The sequence below is a fragment of the Trematomus bernacchii genome, unplaced genomic scaffold, assembly GCF_902827165.1.
Source record: "Trematomus bernacchii unplaced genomic scaffold, fTreBer1.1, whole genome shotgun sequence".
In the NCBI taxonomy this organism is placed as follows: Eukaryota; Metazoa; Chordata; class Actinopteri; order Perciformes; family Nototheniidae; genus Trematomus; species Trematomus bernacchii.
Window position 1 is genome coordinate 3,045,181 of NW_022987611.1, and position 22,766 is coordinate 3,067,946.

Genomic DNA, 22,766 nt, shown 5'->3' on the forward strand with positions numbered 1-22,766 from the left:
GTGATTTTCATGATCTGTAAACTGTAATCATCACAATTAAAACAAAAAAGGCTTGAAATATTTCACTTTATGTATAATGAATCTGTTTGTTTGTTTTGTTTGTAGCCTTTATTTAACCAGGTTAAAAATCCCATTGAGATCAACGATCTCTTTTTCAAGGGAGACCTGCAGTATCTAGAATTATATGTTTCATTTTTTGAAATAAAGTACTGAAAAATTGTTCTATGATATAGTAATCTTTTGAGAAGCACCTGTAGAATCAGCTTTAGCATCTAACCAGATGGCAAAGTAGCAGTTAAGTGCAGTGTAATATAGCATATTAAAGATAAAGATGCAGTATTTACAGTAATGACGAGGATTTTAACACTGATGTAAACTTTACACTATTGAACATACTTTAGACAGCATAAAGTAAGGCAATAAAATAAAGGCCTACAACTGTAAATAATGAAGGGGATGTTCATTCCTGTGCTAAAAGCAGGGTGCGTACGGGTGCTGGAAATCCTTGAAAATGCTTGAAATTGTATGAGGTGTTTTCAAGGTTTGAAAAGTGCTTGAATTTTGGGAATGGTGCTTGAATTTGGGATAAAGTGCTTGAAATTGTAAATGCTTTACTTCGCTTTTTAGATTAAAAGAAAATAAAGAAGTCGGAGCGCGCTTAATTGCTTCGCTTTTACATAAAACAGCTCCGCTCCGGCCTTCCCGCGCTATGCGCGTGACCGGCAAGTGTTTTTGTTACGTGTGTGACCTGGGCATTCTGATGAGAGTGATAGATGACAGTATGCCAGGAGGTTGCCGTTTCAACGAGTGTTGGCTAGCAGAAGACAAATACAAGCCATGGCTAAGACGAGGGTCAAGCGAAGCCCAAGAGGAGCCTCCTGCAAAGTGTGCAACAATAACGATGCGAGAGTCTGCGCTGACGAGCCACACACCACACGAAAGGTACACCATAGTAGAGCATTTTAGATTAGGCTATCGTTGCATGTAAAATACATGACACTTTTCTCTGTGCGCGGCAAAACAAGCTCGCCAAAATGGCTTCACTAGTCTGGCAGTATTTTAAGTGTCCGAAAATGACAATAAAATAGCGGTATGCAACGTGTGTGTGAAGCAGAAATCCTGCAGCTCCACCCGCTGTGACGGACCGGTGAGCGGAGCAGAACACACATTAAGAGTTAGACCTAACACACTTAGCTATTTTATCTACCTCTGGAACAAGCTAAACTAGTTATAAATATATTTATTCTTCACTGTCGGGTCGCTCATTACTGGATCAGTGAGCTGCAGGAGATACTGACGGGCTGTCAGGAGAGAGAGGGGGAGAGAGAGGAAAAGAGAGCGATATCGGTATCGGCCGATACTGATTCCGGCGATCGGCCCCAAAATTGGCGATCGGAGCATCCCTAATAATTGTATATGATATGTTTTATAATGATTGATCATGAAAGTGTTATCAAAGCTGGTAAAGTTGCAGCTAGTTTGAATGATTTTGTATACTACAGAGTAGCTTGTGAATTTACTCCAGGTGGAACTAAAGTCTGATTTAACACTTGATTATATTTCACATCATTCATCCACATCTGTAAAGTAACTAAAGGTATTAAATACATGTAGTGGAGTCAAAGTACACCATTTACCTCTGACTTGTGTTTACTGCCAACCTAAAAGTACCTCAAAAATAGTAATCAATAATATATTGAAAAGTTATTTGGCTGATTGTTTTATATTGGCTCAGCCAGGTTATATGGGATGCCCAGTCTACGTACAGATGGGTCACACATTTTGAAATATTAAACTTAGTTTTCTTTTCTAACATTTTTAATTTTTCATCCTCATGTAGAATGCTATTATGAAACACACATTTGGTTGTTTATAGCATAAAGAACATCTGATTTAATGTGTGGTAGGAAAATAATCATTTGAGTATAAGTATGTGTATATAAATATGTAATTTACAACAGCTGTAAGATGCTTGAAAAGCTTGAAAATGCACCTTGAAAATGCTTGAAAGGTGCTTGAATTTGACTTTGGAAAAGGTGTAAGAACCCTGTAAAAGGAATAGCATTTCAATGACTAGGCTATTACTACAAGCAGGGCAAACATTGGCTCCCCTCAACAGATATAGATGAAAATATAACAGGTGATGTAACATCTGAATAATCTTTCCAAATGTCCCTGAATTTAAGGTGGGAGTAATGGTAATTGACGTTAACTTTAAATATAACTATTGATTAGCAAACAAACGACCTTGCTATCGTGTAAAAGTAAGCCAGCAAGGTAACACTCTGTTCCATCAACGGTAACTATTCAATTGACTTTTGATTAATGATCACATTAATTTAACGTTAATGTGCCTTTGTCCCGTTTCTCAGCAAAGCCCAAAGTTTGGAAGCTTAAATCCAGACGAAGTGAAAAATCATTATACAAGTGAAAGCGAGCAAGCGTTGACCAAATCAATTAAATTCAGCTGCCTCATTTTAATATTGGTACACTGAGACTCACTATGGCTTTTTGGATATATTGCCTTGGACTTTATTGCAGAAATGTTCAGAGAGCTCAGCATTTGCATAAGTGAGTACGTGTTCAAAACTAATACATTTGGATGTTAAATGTGGAATAATCCTTTTCTATGTTTCATGTACCGCAAATGTTGCTAGTGTCCCTTATATTTGCTCTACAAGTATTCATTTGCTCCACATTCAATATATGTAGTATTGTATCGTGTATTTTGATTCTGTCACTAACTCTGCTTCTGTGAACACCTCAATCCGTGAATCTGAACAATGTGATCTGGAAAACCCCTTCAGTTTTACTCCTTTTACTGTAAATGTTGTTCATGAAGCATTGTCTAAGTTAGATCCTAAGAAGCCGGCCGGCCCGGACAACGTAGAACCTTTCTTTTTAAAGATAGCTGCAGATTTTATTGCTCCACCTCTCACTTCTCTTTTTAACCTCTCCCTCAGCACAAATGCAATTCCAAAAGTATGGAAGTCAGCGTATGTCTTGCCTTTACTAAAAGGAGGGGAAGCAACTATTTTAAATAACTATAGGCCAATCTCTAAATTGTCAGTTCTGGCGAAGGTGCTCGAACGCCTAGTGAGTGAACAAGTAAAGGAGTTTTTATGTAAAAATAATATCCTGTCTAAACATCAGTCAGGCTTCAGAAAGCAACATAGCACCATCACTGCGACGATGAAAGTGGTGAATGATATTACGAGTATTTTAGATAAAAAGCAGAGTTGTGCAGCTCTATTTATTGACCTTTCCAAAGCGTTTGACACCGTCGATCATCGCATCTTAAAGCAGAGGCTACTCAGTATTGGCATATCCAGCCATGCAGTGGGGTGGTTTGTGAACTACCTCTCTGAAAGGTCCCAATGTGTTCACTTTGATGGGCTCACTTCTGAGTGGTTAAACATTACAAATGGTGTACCACAAGGTTCTGTTTTAGGTCCACTTTTATTCTCCATCTACATCAATAGTTTAGGTGAAAATGTGGATGAAGCTACTTTACATTTTTATGCGGATGATACCGTGATGTACTGTGCAGGTCCCTCCATTAAGGAGGCTGTTGTTAAATTACAGGCTGTTTTTAACATTATTCAGACTCAGCTCTCTGAACTTAAGCTTCTTTTAAATGTTGAGAAAACCAAGGTAATGCTCTTTTCTAAAGCTAAAAAGACTCCAGAGACTGCTTTGGATATTGTGACTATGCAAGGACAAGTACTAGAAGTGGTTACCTGTTATAAATACCTTGGTATCTGGTTTGATGATTGTCTTACTTTTAAACTTCATGTCAATAATCTGCTTAAAAAGCTGAGGGTTAGACTAGGTTTCTTTTTCAGAAACAAGTCCTGTTTCTCTTTTGAAGCCAGGAAAAGGCTAGTCACTGTGACCTTTTTACCTGTGCTGGACTATGGTGATTTGATCTATATGAATGCACCTGCCCATTGCCTGGAAAGGTTAGATGCCGCCTATCACAGTGCTCTGAGATTTGTTACTAACTGTAAAGCACTTACTCATCACTGTACCCTGTATGCCAAGGCAGGTCTGCCTTCACTTACTGTACGGAGGCTCAGTCATTGGTACATATTCATATATAAAGCCATGCTGGGTAAACTACCGACTTATATATGCTCTTTGATCTCACAGAGAGTGGCAAGTAGCTATTGCCTGAGATCCCAGGATGTGTTCTTATTACATGTGCCAAGTGCTAGGACTGTTTTAGGTACTAAAGCTTTTATGTGCGCTGCTCCTCTAGCTTGGAACACTATGCAAAAAAAATTGAAACTGAGCATTTTGATTCCCTTGCATCATTTTAAAGCACGGCTGGATGAAATGTTATTAGATACCTGTCATTGTGAATAGGTTGCTAATTTATACCCCTGTAATTATGTTGTGATGTCCTTTTTGTTTTCTGTTGTTATTATGTGTAACCAATGTGCTGCAGGTCTCCCTTGAAAAAGAGATCGTTGATCTCAATGGGATTTTCACCTGGTTAAATAAAGGCTACAAACAAACAAACATAACATGTACAATATGGAGAGGCAGAGACAATTTGAACATTTCATGGCCAACATCACAATCGAATATATTATCCAGATGTTGAGTACTGAATGCATGTAGCCAAACAGGATGACGGTTGTTTGCCAGAATAAGAGCCCCAAAGAGTCACTCATAATTACAAGAGATAAACCCACTTTAAAGGTCTCCTATCATGCAAAATGCACTTTTTGATGTCTTTTATACATACATATGTGTCCCCGGTGTGTCAGGGAACTCACAAAGTGTAAGAAATTAAAACCCACTGTTGTGTCTCGTCAAATTTGTTAGTTATGTTTATGTATTTTGTCTGTCATTCCAAGTCTAGTCAGGTATTTATGTCAAGTCAGGTTTTCATGTTATTTCACGTCACGTCATGTCTGTCTATTTATGTCATGTCTCGTTTTCTATTTCCTGTTTTATTTTGTACGTACCTCTTGTCTCTCATTCCAGGCCCTGTTACTTCCTCCCTTTGTGTGTTTACCCGCCATCGCCATCATCAGTGTCTGCCCCGCCCCTGATTGTTTCCACCTGTTCCCACTCACCTCATGTTTAAATAGTCCTGTCTTCCCCTGTCCTGTGTCAGTTCGTCTTGTTTGTTTGCCACGAATGGTCATGCCAGGCCTCAGCAAATAGAGGATTGAGTCCAGTCAAGTCAGGTTGTGTTATTTTGCTATTTTTGTAGACTTAAGTTCATCTTAAGTTCCTTTTTTTGTTACGTTTTTTTTTTTTCTCCTTGTGAGCACTTTTTGTTATTCTAATACCTACTCTGTTACCTACTCTGTTAAGAGGGATTTTTGTTCTTTGAAATTAAAAATAAATGTTTGTTACATTCAAGACTTTGTCTCTGGGTCGTGCATTTGGGTTCTCCAGTCTGTGTCGAGGTTGTGACATCCTCTCTTCTTTCCTCCTTACCCAAATCTCTATAAACGGGGGTACAACGGAGCTGATCCAGATTTGCTGCCCATATTATGTAATATCAGAAATGTGGGCTGGCTTTACACCCACGGCCCTATCAGAAACGTCGCTATCAGAAACAATGCGCGACGTGTTTTGGAAGTAATATGGTCTTTGTTTACATTAGCAGTTAACCTGTCCTGGAGAGAGTATGTGTGAAGAAGCAGGAAATAAAAAGCAACTCACCTTGTAGTTGATTGCACAACTCTTTTAAACATCACTGTTGCCGGAAATACCTCCGCGGAGGACACATCAGTGTATCCTCGGTTATAGCTCCTCCAGAGAGCCTCCTCGATACTCGATCCTCGATGCTCGATGTGCATTTAGAGAAATGAGATGTCCTTCAACACGGCGCGCTGAAATCGATTTCTGGGTCACTACCGGAGGACCGAGGAGGCGGAAATTAGATAAATGCGAAAGGTCCACAGTGTGCCTGGTGCTCAAAAGGGGGCGGGGCCAGCAAAGAATCTGCACTTTTTATATATTTGTATACATCTGAGACCCATAATATATGCCTAAAAATAGCATGATAGGAGAAAAATACAAGAACTTGTAGTTCAGCTATTGTCAGGGCTTAGTTCTCAGCTCAACTCCTTCTCATTAACGCCATTTGCTTTTAAAACTCCCATTTAAAATATTTTATTGCTTACTTCATATTTTGCATCCTTAAACCCGTTAACACTTTTTTAAATATTCAAACTGCTTCAGCTTGAATTTGTAATCCTTCAATTACAAATAAAAAGGTAGATGACATCTGAAACATCACAACCCCTCCCCCCCCCCCCACACACACACACACACACACACACACACACACACACACACACACGTATGTTATTTTCCTCACCCAATTGTGAGGGAACGGTGGGACTGAGTGGATGGTTCTGTGTTCATTCTGATAGACAGAAGAAATCTATTCAGCCGTCATCAGAGGAGGGAGATGGATGAATGCTATTGGAAGTGTAAAAGTCTAGTAGTCATGTTGAAGATGTCGTTGTTGTCATAAAAGTTCAAAATGTCAACCTTAGATACAAAAATGTATATAACTATGCTTCGACACCTTTGTAGCCATCTCTTGAGGTTACTAAGGGAAATAGTTCATCATGTACTTGCTGGGCCAAAGCTGTCAAACAGTTTAAGGAAATAGTTTTAAACTAGACATTGTGAATAATAGGAAATATTATCTCCATTGTAAGTTATTCGGAAGCAGGTCTTATGAAAGTGACTTTATTATAAACTACAGTATTGTCTCATAGATTGCTGTATGAATGAGTAAGATTGGGAAAGCAGCAGTGTGTCTGGAAAACAAACGTGTTCAGTCATGCCCACAGACTATTTCTGAGTGCTGCTGTGGAAGAGTACATGTTTTATCCTGGAAGGCTTGTGTTCTATGGTTGTCACTCTCAATTTCAGAGAGCTGTGATAAGGAAGCAGTGTAAATGAGGTGGAATGGTACATTTCTTCCAGGCAGAATCATCTGTTTATGAATGATTTACCTGCCATGAGGGTGTGATCCAGAGAGGCAGGGTGAGGCAGCAGAAGGTGAGGAAAGCTTCTCATCCTGTTGGCCGGCCAGGTTGTTTGAAGTAAGGGGTGATGATGGGGTAGGAAAAATAACTATTCAAGTAAGGCCCCGTCCACACGGAGACGATATCAGTTGAATCCGCTAACGTTCTCTATCGTATAGACCAGTGGTTCTCAAACTTTTTTCAATAATGTACCCCCTTTGAAAAAAATATTCAGCCAAGTACACCCTGATCAGCGCAGAAACAATTTGTTAGGGAAGAAATTACTATATAAAGAGGTACAGCGCTGCACCATCAGTGTCTTATTTATTAAAACAACAACCTTGTAACTGAGAAACACTTAAATGCTGCATTTCAAATGTTTACAATCCATCACCAAATTCATATAAAACCCACACTGCTCAAACTTCGTTACTTTTCCTAAAATTGGTATATTTATTTATTTTGGGGTGTGGGGAATGAAGAGAAAAAAATATATGAGCATTTTATGAGCATGGGATTTTGACCCCTCATATAAACATATGCATAATGCTGCCCTATACTTTGCGGCCACACGCCGTTGCCAAGCAACGCTTATTGTTTAGGTCCTTTGATAAGCAGGCAGTCATATCATTAGCTAGAACTAGCTAGATCTGATAGATTTGGATATAAACGCGAGTGAAGTCTAACCGGACGCGAGAGAGAGATCAGAGAGCAGATCAGCTGCTGCTGACGGAGAACACGCAGCTCTTCCGGATCACAGCTCCCCCGCTGTGACGGACCGTTGAGCGGAGTAAAATACTAATAGAGTTAGACCTAACACACTTAGCTAGTTTATCTACTCTGGAACTAGCTAAACTAGTTATAAATATATTTATTCTTTACTGTTGGGTCACTTATTACAGGTTCAGCAAGCTGCACGAGACTGACCGGCTGTCAGGAGACGAGGGAGAGGAAAAGAGAGCACCCCGTTTATTTTTCCCATTTTATTATCCAGAATTACTGTAAACTTTTGAATAAAGTAGTTCATCTACTATTAGTAGTTTGTTTAAATGCATTACTTATAGGGCTGTGCAATTAATCATATTTTAATCGCAATTACGATTTTGGCCTGCCACAATTACGAAAAACAACATAATCGAAAAAAACGATTATTTTGCTTTGCTAGGTTGTGCACTGCAACATATTTGATCAAATGTATTTGTATTTATCATATTTATATATGTTTAGTAGCTTGTTGAAGTGCGCTCCAAAATATTTGTTGATGTTGTTTATTGGTATTTATTATTTTTGATATTATTTATTTAAATGTAGATATAAATGTATCATTTATTTAATTAATTTTTGTATTGGTTTTTCAGTTGAATTATACGCTCAGGGAAATCAACAGTTAAAAAGATACTGTTCAAATTATAAAATTATTTGTATTTAAAAAGTGTTTTCAAAGTCAATGAATAATCGTATTTAATAATCGTGATATCAATTATTGACCAAAATAATCGTGATTATGATTTTTGCCATAATCGCACAGCCCTAATTACTTATGTTGTTTTTTTTCATTAACATAAAATAAATCTCACGTACCCCCTGCAGTACTCCAACGTACCCCTAGGCGTCCGCGTACCCCCATTTGAGAACCACTGGTATAGACGGTTCGTCCACACGAGGCCGAAACGGAAACGCGGATTCGTTACCCTTTGATAACGACTCCCAAAGTGGGTAGGTCTGAGGACGAAACGCTTGCGGCTCCGTGTGTACGCCCTATACGATCATTTCCTGAAAACGATGACGCCATAGCCCCGCCTCTACCCACCTCTCCTGCTCACCCCCGCGTCACCGTCATTGCTGATGCGTTTCGCCAACAACAACAACAATCACAGGGTTGCGTTCGTGCTCCAGACGCTACTGACCATGATACAGATTTTAGTGCAAAATCTACAGCTCCTCTACCACAACCATCAGTAACAACAATAATATAATATAATAATGATAATAATTAAAACTGCGGTCGCAGAAGTGCGCGCAGTGATGAGCGGGCCCTCGCGTCCGTATGCCTGTCGGGGAGGGAGGCTGGTCGTCCCGGCGTCAAGCAGGCGCGTGCGAGTCCTCCGAAATGAGCCGTTTGTCATTTCTATAATTGTCGCGTCCCAGACTCCCAGGTCCTCCGGCAGCGACCCGGAAACGGATTCTGGCGCGACGTGTCGAAGGAAAACTAATTTCTGTAAAGGCTCGTCGAGGATCGATTATCGAGGAGGCTGTCTGGAGGAGCCGTAACCGAGGATACACTGATTTAGAGGAGAGAGGAGTGTCTTTGGAGGAGCTATAACCGAGGGTACACTGATGTAGAGGAGAGAGGAGAGAGGAGTGTCTCTGGAGGAGCTATAACCGAAGGGTACACTGATGTATTCTCCGGAGTCGATTTCAGCCAACAGTGATGTTTAAAAGAGGCGTGACGCATGGCTGGACTTATGTCAACGAAGCACAGCTCTGCAAACTGTTCCCGTTGTGATTATAAGTTATTTAAGATGATCAAATGTGCATCAGACTTTCTGCCCTTTACCGTTTGTTCACTCACTAATCACATCTCCCCTGGATGTTAGGCTATTTATTATACAACTGCTTTCATTGTGACGCGATGTTTACAGTGAGAACAGCTGCTGAGGTCAGTGCAGAAAGCAGAACAGTGTGTATAATATATATCGCTCAATAATATATGTAACAGGCCTACATTTCACACTTTATTTGTAGGCTTTAGGAGATATCTACAAAATAAACAGTAGGGTTAGTGTTATGGAGTGTTTCGGTGTCTGTTGTAATGAATATGCCGCCAGCAAAGGGCGTTGTTGGACAAACAGTAGGTGAGTGTGTGTGTGTGTGTGTGTGTGTGTGTGTGTGTGTGTGTGTGTGTGTGTGTGTGTGTGTGTGTGTGTGTTTGTGTGTCTGTTTGTGTGTGTGTGTGTGAGAGTTGATGTGCCGGGCAGACAGGCGGGTCTCAGTAGCTTAAGGTAGTATCTGACATATAAATGGTGAGCAGTTCTTTTGAAAAATTACGTTTTTTTTTACATTCTCGAAAAGGTTGTGGGCTCTGACGTGTGTCCCAAGTTTTGCGTCCGAAGCTCATTTTATGCTATCGCAATTTAAAAAAAAATTATAGGCCACGCCCACATTCTGAATTTGTTGCCACACTTTAAATCTGAGTTCGTAGTCACCCCCAGAGTATGTGTAAAAAAAGATAATAATAATTCGTCCATCCGTTCTTGAGTTATAAATTGGTGGTGTTTTTGGTGCCCCCTATAGTCCAAAATGAAAATGCTTTGGTGTGCCTATTCCCCAAGACAGACTGAACCTATCCACCAAAATCTGTGATATATGGATACATTGTTGATGAGTTATGAGCATTTCTTTCTAAGCCCCGCCTTTTTGCGAGTACGTTTTGATTGACATTGGCAATATTTATCGTCCTAACATGCTCATTTTCTACGGTAATGTGTCTGACCCTCCATGCTGTGTACGAAGTTTGGTGTTGAAAAACAGAAAATTGAAATTTAAGTGAATATTTAACTGTTTTGAACATTATGCTAATTTAAATTAGAAATAATGTAGGCGGAGCTTAGGGTTCCAAGAGGATTATTTGTAGAGCAGGTCCACCCGGATATGTGTGCAATTTCAGGTCATTCAGAGTTACGCTGCGACTTTGTAAATGTATTCCGAAATGGGATTTTGATAGGTGGCGCTAGTGAGCAGGTTGGAATATTTAACCCATTGACTCCAGAATATTGTAGTTTTCACCAGTCCTGGCGTCCGTGCAAAATGATACAACTTTGTAAAAGGCCTCAAAAACAGGAAACGCCAGCAGAAAAATAATAGGAATACGTAGGAAAACAATAGGTTCCTCGCACTTCGTGCTAGGACGCCGTTGGGTCCTAGCGCTCCGTGCTCGGGCCCTAATAATCGTTATCTGTCTTATTCGCTGCTTTTGGTGTATTTTGTGGCGGAAGTACAGCGCCACTTACAGGCCCAGCATATGTACTACAGCGTCTCCAGCGTTTGTGAGCGTTTTCGTGTGGACGGACACGTTTCTTGAGCCGTTTCCGTGTGGACGGAAGACTTTTTTGAAAATGACTAAGGTTCGTTTTCGTCTCCGTGTGGACGCGGCCTAAGACCTTTAGGGATAGAGGGAGTTTGGATGAAAATACTAATTATGTTAGTATTTTACTTACTTTCTGTCTGTCTCCAGAGCTGCTGGGCTCCACCAAGAGACTCAACATCAACTACCAAGACTCAGACGGGTAAGTGGAGTGTGTTTGTCAAGTCTGAAGAATGCAGTGGAGTCAATGGGTGTTTCTCAATCGCGAGTAAAGCTGCTTCAGAGCCACTATTTCAAGCATACTACGTCATCGAGTGCCGCCGATGTACTGTTCCAATCTCCAGCATACTTGGAAATCTACCGAGCCCGGCGTACTCCGTTTGGAGAAATATCGAGGCTGCACATGAGTAGACTTCGCGGTCTTAAAATCCCCACAATGCTTTGCGCAAGGACCAATTTCCCCAAATCTGTGGCGGAAGATGTTAGGCGGGGCCTCTCATGACGCACACTTGCTAGCCTGTTCCACACTTCGTTTTCCGAATGCCAGGAAGTATTCTTGACTCGCTTCTGAAGCAAGATGCTCGGCAGACATGTGCTACCAAGCAAGCGTACTCGCGATTGAGAAACACCCAATGTGTGTGATTGACAGGACATGGTTAGTTAGCTTAGCTTAAACACTGGGAATACGGGTAAAAGCTAGCTTTGCTCTGTCCAAAGCCGCTACTCTGGAACCGTGTGTGTGTGTGTGTGTGTGTGTGTGTGTGTGTGTGTGTGTGTGTGTGTGTGTGTGTGTGTGTGTGTGTGTGTGTGTGTGTGTGTGTGTGTGACTGTTTATGCCTTTCATTTCTCCCTCTGTGGAATATACTGTGACCTGACAGACACCCAGAGACTGACACACACACACACACACACACACACACACACACACACACACACACACACACACACACACACACACACACACACACACACACACACACTCTCTTCTTGGCCTTTATATAAATATATTCAACACATGAAATAACTACATAACAATCCAAATATCTAAAAAAGGAACAAAAAAATGATAATAGCTTATAAGGTTGGATGATGGATACAACCTTAACACTCATACCAACATTAATCGTCACATCTTACCACCTGGTAAATTCGAAAACTTACCAATTTTTCCCATCTATCATCAAAGATATGAACTTGTTTTCTATTTCCATGGTTATTTTTTATATTCCATACATTTAATTCGATAGATTCTTCCATTGGGAGATTATTAAGTTATTATATTTTAACCAATTCCTTTTAATTTGTTTAATAATTGCGATTGTTATTACGAGAAATAAGTATAGGCCAAAAAATTCATACAAAAGTATGAATTTTTTGGCCTATAGTTTTGATGAAAGCACACATGAGTTTGATTTATACCCCCTCAAATGTCATTACCCCCAGCTTCTCGGCGCTGCACCATGCGGCTCTGACAGGCCCCACAGAGCTGCTGTCTCTGCTGCTGGAGGCCCAGGCCACGCTGGAGGTCAAGGACATCAACGGTAAGAGCAGCTCCTGTGAACCTCACGCCCCAGACAGACCTACGGCTCAAGAAAGAGATGTTTGGGAGGTCAGTTTGAGGTCAATGTTAAACTTTCTGCTTCTGGTACTCTCAGCTGAGAATACGTTTGAGCCATATGATTGACTTGCTACTGTAACCGGTCTGGTTTGACGGCACATCTATCTCTGCGTTGTGTTGTGTGATCGAATGAAAACGACTTCCTTCTTGCCAACCAGGATTTATTATCTGTGCAAAACAGAATATAATCACAGCAGGAAATGGCTTCACCAGCTTTCTACATCAATACCTCTCCTCAGCGAGGCCTGAAGCTTAGCTAACTGAGGAAAGTAGCGCGAGTCTGCCGAAATGTGCCGGTGCCAAGAGTACCAAAATAAATAATTGGGTGGTCGTGCTCTTAACCTTATGTTATGCCTCTGAGGTCAACTATAGATTTCTGAAGGGCTGTTTCAAAGGTTCCATTTGCGTCTTGGCACTTCCTGCCCCCTTGTCAGCATCCGAATCCAGGGTCTCAAGCAGGCTCAGTGGAACGCACGCCGCATCATACAGCGCCACACTGTGCAGAGAGAGGAGCTGGTCCAGGTACAGCAGAGATACAACTGCATATCCCACTGTATCATTGCTCTTTAGCCTGAAAAACGTTATCTGTAAAATGATAGCACAACTGCACACAAAGATATAAAAATGTAAATGACCTCGACTCTAACAATCATTAGCATAAGCTGCTATCATCCCATCAAAATGCATATTATTAAACCTTTACTAAACATTTGATCTTTGCTGTTGTAAAACTGAAGTTTGATGAAGAGACAATCAAGTTAAAATAATGTGGAACCTACACTGCGTTTAACAGCAGAAGAAATTCAGATTTCTTTTTTTTATTAAAGCATTAATCTTAAAGAGCAGAGGTTAGAGCACAGTTAAAGGCAACTGTATCTCTAACCACTTGTTCAGGGAATAACTGTCAAGACCTGTCATTATCATGGATACTGCTTACCCTATTTGAATTCAATCCCACAGGCATGCTGTTTAATTTTTTCTGCACTAATCAATACTTATTTATATACGCAGTGTTCGAGTGTGTCATGGGTCAGTGTCTCTCTCCTTTAGCTCATCAGTCCCGGATAGGGTGAGATATTCTGACTTTCTGAGCTTGTAATATGGCTTCAAAAAAACATTGATCCCACATTTCCCATAATGCAGCTTGATCAATTATTCAGTTGGACCCTTCCTGTTTGTTTAACACTGACAGGCTAATATACACTTACAAAATATATCTATCTTCGGATAGAGTTGATCAGGTGGTTGGTTGTGGCCTCTTCAATGGCTGTTCGAAGTTGCTGGTGTAAAAAACTGTTCTTTAGTCGAGTAGTGCTCGACCCCCAGGAATTTGGTGCAGCTCACCTGCTCCACAGCAGTACCACCAATGGTCAGTGGGTGGGGGTGTTGGGTATCGTTTCTCCTGAAGTCGACAACAATCTCCTTTGTTTTCTCCACATTGAGAAAGAGATTGTTATCTATGCACCACGTGGCCAGCTGGTTCACCTCCCTCCTGTAGTGGGTCTCGTCGTTGTTGCTGATGAGACCCACCACGGTTGTGTCATCCTCAAACTTGATGAAGTGGTTGGAGCTGTGGGTGGGTGTGCAGTTGTGGGTCAGCAGGATGAAGAGCAGGGGGCTGAGCACACATCCTTGGGGGGAACCTGTACTCAGTGTGATGGTGCCTGATGTGTTGTTGCCGACCCGTACAGATTGGGATCTGGCAGTGAGGAAGTCCAGCAGCCAGTTGCAGAGAAAGGGGCTGAGACCCAGGTTTGTTCGTTTACAAACCAGTGGCTGGGGGATGATGGTGTTGAACGCTGAGCTAAAGTCTATGAACAGCATCCTAACATAGGAGTTTTTTGTGTCCAGGTGGGTGAGGGCTGGGTTGAGAGCAGAGGAGATTGCATCCTCAGTGGATCGCTTCGCTCGGGAGGTCAGATTTGATTTGCTTCATGACTAGCCTCTCAAAGCACTTCATGATGGTGGAAGTCAGCCCTACGGGGCGGTAGTCATTGAAGCAGGAAGGTGATGACTTCTTCTGCACAGGTATGATGGTGGTTACCTTGAAGCACGAGGGAACAACAGCCTGGCTCAGGAAGATGTTGAAGATGTCTGTGAGGACATCTGTGAGCTCAGCGGCACAGTCCTTTAGCACACGACCAGGAATGTTGTCAGGCCCAGAAGCTTTCAGGGTGTTAATCCTTAACAGTGTGCTCCTCACACTACCTGGGGACAGACAGATAGCCTGGTCGTTGGGTGGAGGCGTTGTTTTCTGCGCAGGTGTTGAGGTTGTTCAGCAGAGAGGTGTCACTGTCACAGGTCTGTGGTGGTGGTTTGTAGTCCGTGATGGTCCTAATACCCTGCCATAGGCTCTGTGTGTCTCTGCTGTCACTGAAGTGAGCTGTAATCTTCCGGGTGTACTGTCGTTTGGCTTTCCGGATGCCACGGGATAGGTCGGCCCTGGCTGCTCTGAGACCAGCTGGATTGTCCTCTCTGAAGGCGATGTTGTGGGCCCTCAGCAGCCTGTGGACCTCTCCTGTCGGCCATGGCTTCTGGTTGGCCCTGATGGTGATGGATCTGGTGTAAGTCACATCCTCAATGCATTTAGTGATGTAGCCTGTAACGATGGGTTACGTATTGTAACCCTACTTATATAAGCACAGGCGGAGCCCTCTACTGGACTCTATGGGTACTACCCCTTGACCTTACTATGCGAGCGTTCACTTACTGAGATATCTTTAAACGTAGCCGCCCCCTCGGGGCGGGCCTACCTGAGTGCGCGCGTAAGCCCACCGTATATAAGGCGGCCTCGCCTCCTGACTGTCATCTTACACCCTCTTCAGCGAACAGCATAGGACAGACAGGGCCCCTAGTAGAGGGCTCCGCCTGTGCTTATATAACTAGGGTTACAATACGTAACCCATCGTTATATCTTACACAGGCTCCGCCCTCTACTGGACTCTATGGGTACAGTGGGTGGAGCCCTGATGGATACACGCCCTGTCGTCCAACAACCCATCACACTGCCCCTGGTTTTTGGTTAACAGCTACTGCACCACAACCTCTCCTCCCTCGGCTGTCACCGTGGAGGAGTCGGGGCCGCAGTTTACTTGGCTGATAGAGCACACTCAGACACGCTTACCTCGTGAAGAGTGTGCATGGAAAATAGCGAGGAAGGCTCCCCAAGAGATAAAACCTTATGAAGGGGCCTGGCGTGGACCAAGACGCCGCCGTGCATATGTCCTCCACACTCACGCCGTTAAAGAAGGCTGTTGACACAGCCATACCCCGTGTAGAGTGCGCACGGACCCCCGTGGGGAAGGCTCTCCCCGCCTGACCGTAGGCATGTGCAATGCACTCGCAGAGCCATCCTGCCAGGCGTTTCTTGGACAGAGCTTTACCGGCCACACACCCCCCCCCCCCCCCCCCCTCCCAAAGCACACAAACAGCTGTTCAGTGCGCCTAATGGCAGCCGTGAGCTCCACATAACATGCTAGCGCACGCACCGGGCAGAGGAGGTGCAGTTTAGCCTCCCTGTCCCCAATATGGGGTGGAAGACTAAAGCCGCCCAGCTGTATAGCCCTTGACCTGAACAAACTCCTTAGGCTAGGGTTCGGTCTGAGTGTCGCCCAACTCAGGTGTACCAACAGCATCCAAATAATCCAGCATTTCCCGGTCACGAGGCAGCGCGGGCAGAGGCTTTTTCCCCTCCGCCCATCCAGCAGATGGGCCGCCAGGCTCTCATCAAGGGGGGGCACGCCGGGACACGCTGTGTCCGACCGGCCCTGCACCCTCAGGATACCTGCCATACCTGCCACTGGAGCCCTCGTCCTCAGTGGCTGTCGCCACGTCGCCTCCACACACTGCCAGATATCTGGCAACGGGGGCAAAACGAAGGCCGGCTGTGCTGGGGAAGCCGGGCCGTAAAACCCCTGACGGAGGCTTCGGCGGTAGTGGTGGGGGGAGCGGTAGCCCTACACAATTTGCTGCGATGGCCGAATGGCACCTCCCCAGCCGCATCCTGTTCCTCCATCTCCACCACCTCGAGGTCCACGTGGTCCTCCGTTTCCTCCGGCGACACGTAGTAGGCCTGAAAATGCTCCAGGCGATGCCGGTGGCTAAGTTGTGGTAGCATCCGGCAGGCATTACAGGAAGAAGACTGGGTCAAGCCGTCCCCGGCGTGTTCAGGCCCCAGACACTCGAAACAGAGGCGGTGGGGATCGGCACCTGCGATTAGGCCGGTGCACGTAGGACAGGGTCGGTGCTCGAGGATTGGTGAGTCCATTCTACTTTCTCAATTTTCTTCCTTCTCTTCCGTCTCTCAATTGTTTATCCTGCTCGCTGAAGAGAAAAGGATGACAGTCAGGAGGCGAGGCCGCCTTATATACGGTGGGCTTGCGCGCGCACTCAGGTAGGCCCGCTCCGAGGGGCCGGCTACGTTTAAAGATATCTCAGTAGGTGAACGCTCGCATAGTCATTTCATATCGCATAAACACCATATCCCAACATGCATTGCGGCTAAAACATCCAATCACCGAGCTTCAACCATAGCTGAGGATCTTGGGTAATCAGCTCAGTGGGTGTGTATGTACAGCCTACGTCTGTTTCCGGTGACTTTATTTTGAAATGAATAGCAAAAAAGCCAGAGATTATAGAATTAAACAAATAAATAAAAACAAGGATAATTGTGTGTTATTGTTGATTAAATAACAGTGTGTTATTTAGAAAAGAATAACAAATTAGAAGGAAAAAAAGATAAAAAAAATTACAGATTTCAGTATTCTGAGGCTCTGAGCGACGTGGTGCAGGCACGAAACATACTACCAATAGAAATACATTGCTTTTAAAATCGTTCTGTGTGACACGAAAAAAAGGGGAAAATCGTGTTGGTGAACACGAATCAATAGATTAAATGTTGTGACTATAACACGAAATGCCGTGAGACTGGGTTGGAATAGCGGGCCTGTGTGGATGCCTCCATGCTTACCCCTGTTCTGCTTCCTCTCACACCGCTTGCAGCGTCTCCTATTCAGCATGTAGGTAACAGGCGAGGTTGAGTATATTCCAAGGCCGCTGAGTCTATTTTTTGTTTTGTTGTTATTTCCTTGTCCAGCAGGAACTCACGACTGTACTGTATACTCCTGACTGTACTATCGGTTCGGGATGTTTGAAGTGAACTAGACGAACAAGACGAACAAACGTTAAAAACACTCTAAAACGCTAAAGACTCGGGAGAGCTAGGGGCCGCTGCTGCTGTCTGCGCTGCCATCTTGCAGGTCAACGCTCAATGGGTGACAAGTCCGGTGCAACATGGGTCCGTGCCTTATCCTGCTGCAACATGAGGTGATGGTGGATGAACGGCACCACAACGGGCTTCAGGATCTCGTCACGGTATCTCTGTGCATTCAAAATGCCATCATTAAAATGCACAAGTCGGTTACGGCGATGAACTGCAGTCAAGGACGACGAGCATGCAGAAAGGTCTAAGATCTTTGAATTCAGCTCATGTAAAATGGGATCAAAAACAAAAGTGTTGCGTTTATAATGTTGTTATATACTGTATACTAAGTGTGCTGCTGTGTGTCCTGCAGGCATGCGGCCCCTGCACTACGCAGCGTGGCAGGGGAAAGCTGACTCTGTCCTGCTGCTGCTGAGAGCCGGAGCTTCAGTCAACTCCCCCTCCCATGATGGACAGATGCCGTTACACCTCTCTGCTCAGTATGGTCACTACGAGGTGGTGAGTACGCACACACACACACACACACACACACACACACACACACACACACACACACACACACACACACACACACACACACACACACACACACACACACACACACACACACACACACAGGCACCTTATGTCCGTAGTCCTCCCCCTGAAATCTACTCCCTTTGTGTCCAAGCCTGGATTGTCCACCAACAATAGCAATGACACCTTTAAAGCCATGCTGCAGGTTATCGTGCGTCATCCTTTGCTCCTGGAATTTCTTAATGGACACACACATATCATGGACCTTTCATATAACCAGGGGTGCACATAACTGGTACGCAGGTACGCATGCGCGGCAACAATCTGAAATGCGTACTGTCACTTGTGTCACAAAGCGCATTTGCGTACCGACGTACTTGTGAAGCTTTTCCAGAAGGCGGTTAGATGGCTGTAGTTCACGTCGGTCTGTACAGCAGCCCTGCGCTAAAACAGCTGATCACAACGTTCACACGCTCCACGGGCACGAAGCTCTGTACTCCACTACCACCCCCCCCCCCCCCCCCCCCCCCCCCCCCCCCCCCCCGTTGACCATCGCCACCAGTTGGAGTACCAAACACTGACTCACTGAGAAAGTTGTGTGCACCCCTGCATATAACCTATATAGAGACCTGGCCTCTTTAGTACAACATCATCAAACACAGTAGAGAATAATAAACAGAGTGAAGCTATCATATGTTCTGCGTTCTGCTCAAAGACAAACACTGACACACACTGAATGTGTTGCATGGCCCATGAGGTAACATCGCTCTCTTCTCCTCTCTCAGTCTGAGATGTTGCTGCAGCACCAGGCTAACCCCTGCCTGCTGGACAAGGCTCAGAAGTCTCCGCTGGATCTGGCCTGCGAGTTTGGGAGACTGAAGGTAAGAGTGAGTGAGTGCGTGCGTGCGTGCGTGCGTGTGTGTATTGGTCAAATAGAAACTGATGAAACAGAAAAGTTGGTACCATTTTACAATAAGACTACCCTTATAAAGGATTCATAAAGGGTTTATAATTAGGTTATTAATTAGGTTGTTAACACTTTATTAATTATTAAGAACCATTTATAAACCAGTTCATACATCATTACAGGCTCACTATTTGGCAAGATGAATAAGCCTTATATTTGCTACCAAGCTTACTTCGTCTTCTTCATCAGCCAACATCCTTGGTATCTGTTGTTCACTGAGTTGATTCCCCTCCTTCCATCTTGATGTTTCTTGGCATCTCTTATGACCATTTATTTATGAGTTACTACCATTTCTAATTGGTAAAAGGGAGCCTTATTATAAAGTGTTAAACAAATCACCATTTATTAATGAGTTACTACCATTTATAATTTGTTTAAGTTATATTAAGCCTTAAAGTTATGCATACATTAGGGCGTGGTCACATTGAGTGACAGCTCTGTCCAGTGACTGCTGCTGTTAGCTTCCTGTCTCTCTGCTAGCAGCTCCGTGATGCTACAGGGACTCAGCCTGCTCAGCTCATCCGGGGAACATAACTTGAACTCTGCCGTGTTTGTTGTGCTGGTGCCTTGTGGACTATTCTTCATGCTTATATCGGACTATTGTGACTCGCTCTGTGGTTAAAACAGAAGGTGCATGAATGTGGTTTTGCGGTAAGTGAAATTTGAGTACTTTATTTATGTGTTGCTTATGTTTTTAGTCAGCTAATGTTAATGAATGTTAAGGCTAGCTACCACTCGCTTAGCATGTAAGCGAGTGGTAGCTACATCTGTGCTAACGAGGCTAATCGTAGCCTCCAAGTTAAAACGTAATAGAGAAGTGTTAAAGGTAGGGTAGGTAAGAATGGAGAAACCGGCTCGAGTGCGCTAGAATTTGAAACTACGCAGCCGAAAAAAATCTGCCCCTTCCTTCAGACTTCCTTACAGAGCCCCTCCTCCAACACACACGAACGCGCACATGACCAATGAGGGCACGAGATAAGTTTGTGCACAGATGGAAGGCTGACAGGCAGGTAGGCCATCCAGTTATTTTAGCCGGGCCGGCTAAAATGATTGGTCGTGCTTTTTACAGTACTACGGCTTCCACAGATGACATTTTTTTTATGTATTTATTGTCAAAGCACTTAAGATATTCATTGCTATCGGGATGTTAAGAGCATTCCATGGAATATAACAAAAAGTGAATGACCTACCCCACCTTTAAGCATTAAGTGGGATAATACTGTAGAATAAACGGCTTCTATTTGAGGTTGGTAAAATAAGGTCATCCTTGTAAGTTAGAGAGATATTTTATTAGGTAGGTAACTTTATGCATTACTAAGGTTTATTTAAATTCGCTAGGCTTAAGACTTTTCTTTTTGCCGCTGCTTTTAAATGAACTATTCATATCTTAAACTGAACTGTAACTTTTATCCATGTATTTTTTCTTTTAATGTTTATTTTATTATCTTTGCTTTTTAATAACTTCTATTATCTTTGCTTTTTAAAATGCCATTTTCTTAATGTCTTTCATTGTTGTAAAGCACTTTGAATTGCCTTGTGTTGAAAGGTGCTATATAAATTAACTTGCCTTACCTTGCCTTGCTATGATCGATTATGTAGACAAGCTAATGTCAAAGTAGTGTTGAAGAGCGGCGTAGTGTATGTGAAATTAACCTCACAATAAGATGTGTGTATATTACAAATAATAATGTCATATTTCAAGATGATTACTATATTACAATATGGTTGGTTGAGCTGGACTTCATTATTGAGCTTACACGTTAACGTGACAGTCATATCTGAAGAACGAACCCAAACCGTGTTCTTTATATTAATTGTATTACCAAATTGGTATCAAATAAATAGTCAGCATTGGTTATACCAATGCTGATAAAGTAAACTATTTTATTTGTGTCTGGGAGAAGGTACTGTACCCAGTTCCTATGTTCGGCAGTTATAGACTGGGCTTTCTTGTAAGAGAATACAAAAAAATCAATATGGACCATTACTGTATAATTATCCTTAAATGATGTTATACAATGCACACAATAAACAAGTATGGCATTTTGAAACATGATGTTGTTAACTAAGATGATGTTATGATTTATTTTTTGATAGTATGCACGTGGACGCTTTGGACATACTTGGAGAAGGAAGAAACGGGTCTTCGGAATGATGGGAGTTAAAGACAAAAGGCGGAGACTAGTGTTGAAACTAGTGGAGAAACGATCAAGATGCCACCTTGTCCCTCTGATTGGACGGCATGTTAAGTCAGGAAGTAGCATTATTAGTGATGAGTGGAGGGCATACAGGAGAGTGCTGAGTAACATGGGGTACAACCACTACACCATAAACCACAGCAGGTGGTATGTGAACCCCCAGACTGCAGTCATACCCAACATATAAAAGAGCTAGGTCGACCGTCAAAGGACATGTCCGTAGACTGAGAGGAAACCGTACAGAGTTTGTTGGAGGAACACCTCAAGGTTCTTGAATGGTCATCTTGGCTTGGCTCTGCTCACCCTGATGGACTGCTTGTTCAAGAATATACACAAAGCCTTTCCAGTGTGAGTACCATTATGTCTTACCAAGTCTTTTATTTATGTCTGAGAAAAGCTTTTATGTTTAAATATGTGTATCAGTCATACTAAACAGTCATTATTTTGAGTCCTGATTTTCTTCATGTGCGAATAAAATGCTTTGCTTGGTTCTGTTGCATCTTACTTTGCATTTCATGTGAACAATGTGTATTAGGTAAGCGTGAATGTTATAACTCATTCATAAATGGACATGTGTATTAAACTTAAAAACAACGCACCCTTTCAGTAGTTATAAATATTAGTGACTCATCAATAGATCGTGATGTGTTTCACACTTTACAATAAGGCTCCATTTTACCAATTATAAATGTTAGTAACTCATTAATAAATGGTCATAAGAGATGCCAAGAAACATCAAGATGGATGGAGGGGAATCAACTCAGTGAACAACAGATACCAAGGATAATGGCTGATGAAGAAGACGAAGTCAGCTAGCTAGCCAATCTAAGGCTTAGCAGTACAGATACATGTGGGCTCACTATTTGGCAAGCAACCGGTCACAGTTGCCCTGTTTATCTCATGTCTTATAAAAGCGTATTAATGATTTATAAAGTGTTCACAACTTAATGAATTACAAACTATTCGTAAACCCTTTATAAGGGTAGTCTTATTGTAAAGTGGTACCGAAAAGTTTAAGGATTACCAAAGACAAACAGCAAATCATCCTGGTAGCTGTTGAGAGTTTGGAAAGTGGGGGTATTTTGGTGCTGTAATTCCTTTATTCTTGTTCTGCACCGTACACCGATACAGATCTGTATAACTGTCATAACTTGA

At 42.9% G+C, this 22,766-nt stretch overlaps 1 protein-coding gene across 1 annotated transcript in view; it reads left to right on the forward strand.

Moving 5' to 3' along the window:
* The window catches only part of LOC117483634 (caskin-2-like), a 124,077-nt gene that overhangs the window by 70,645 nt on the left and 30,666 nt on the right, over nucleotides 1-22,766 (forward strand). Inside the window, exons 3-6 of the mRNA XM_034132011.1 lie at nucleotides 11,242-11,293; nucleotides 12,535-12,632; nucleotides 18,283-18,428; nucleotides 19,232-19,327. Coding sequence (XP_033987902.1) covers nucleotides 11,242-11,293; nucleotides 12,535-12,632; nucleotides 18,283-18,428; nucleotides 19,232-19,327 — 392 coding nt within the window. The remainder of the gene's footprint in view (nucleotides 1-11,241; nucleotides 11,294-12,534; nucleotides 12,633-18,282; nucleotides 18,429-19,231; nucleotides 19,328-22,766) is intronic.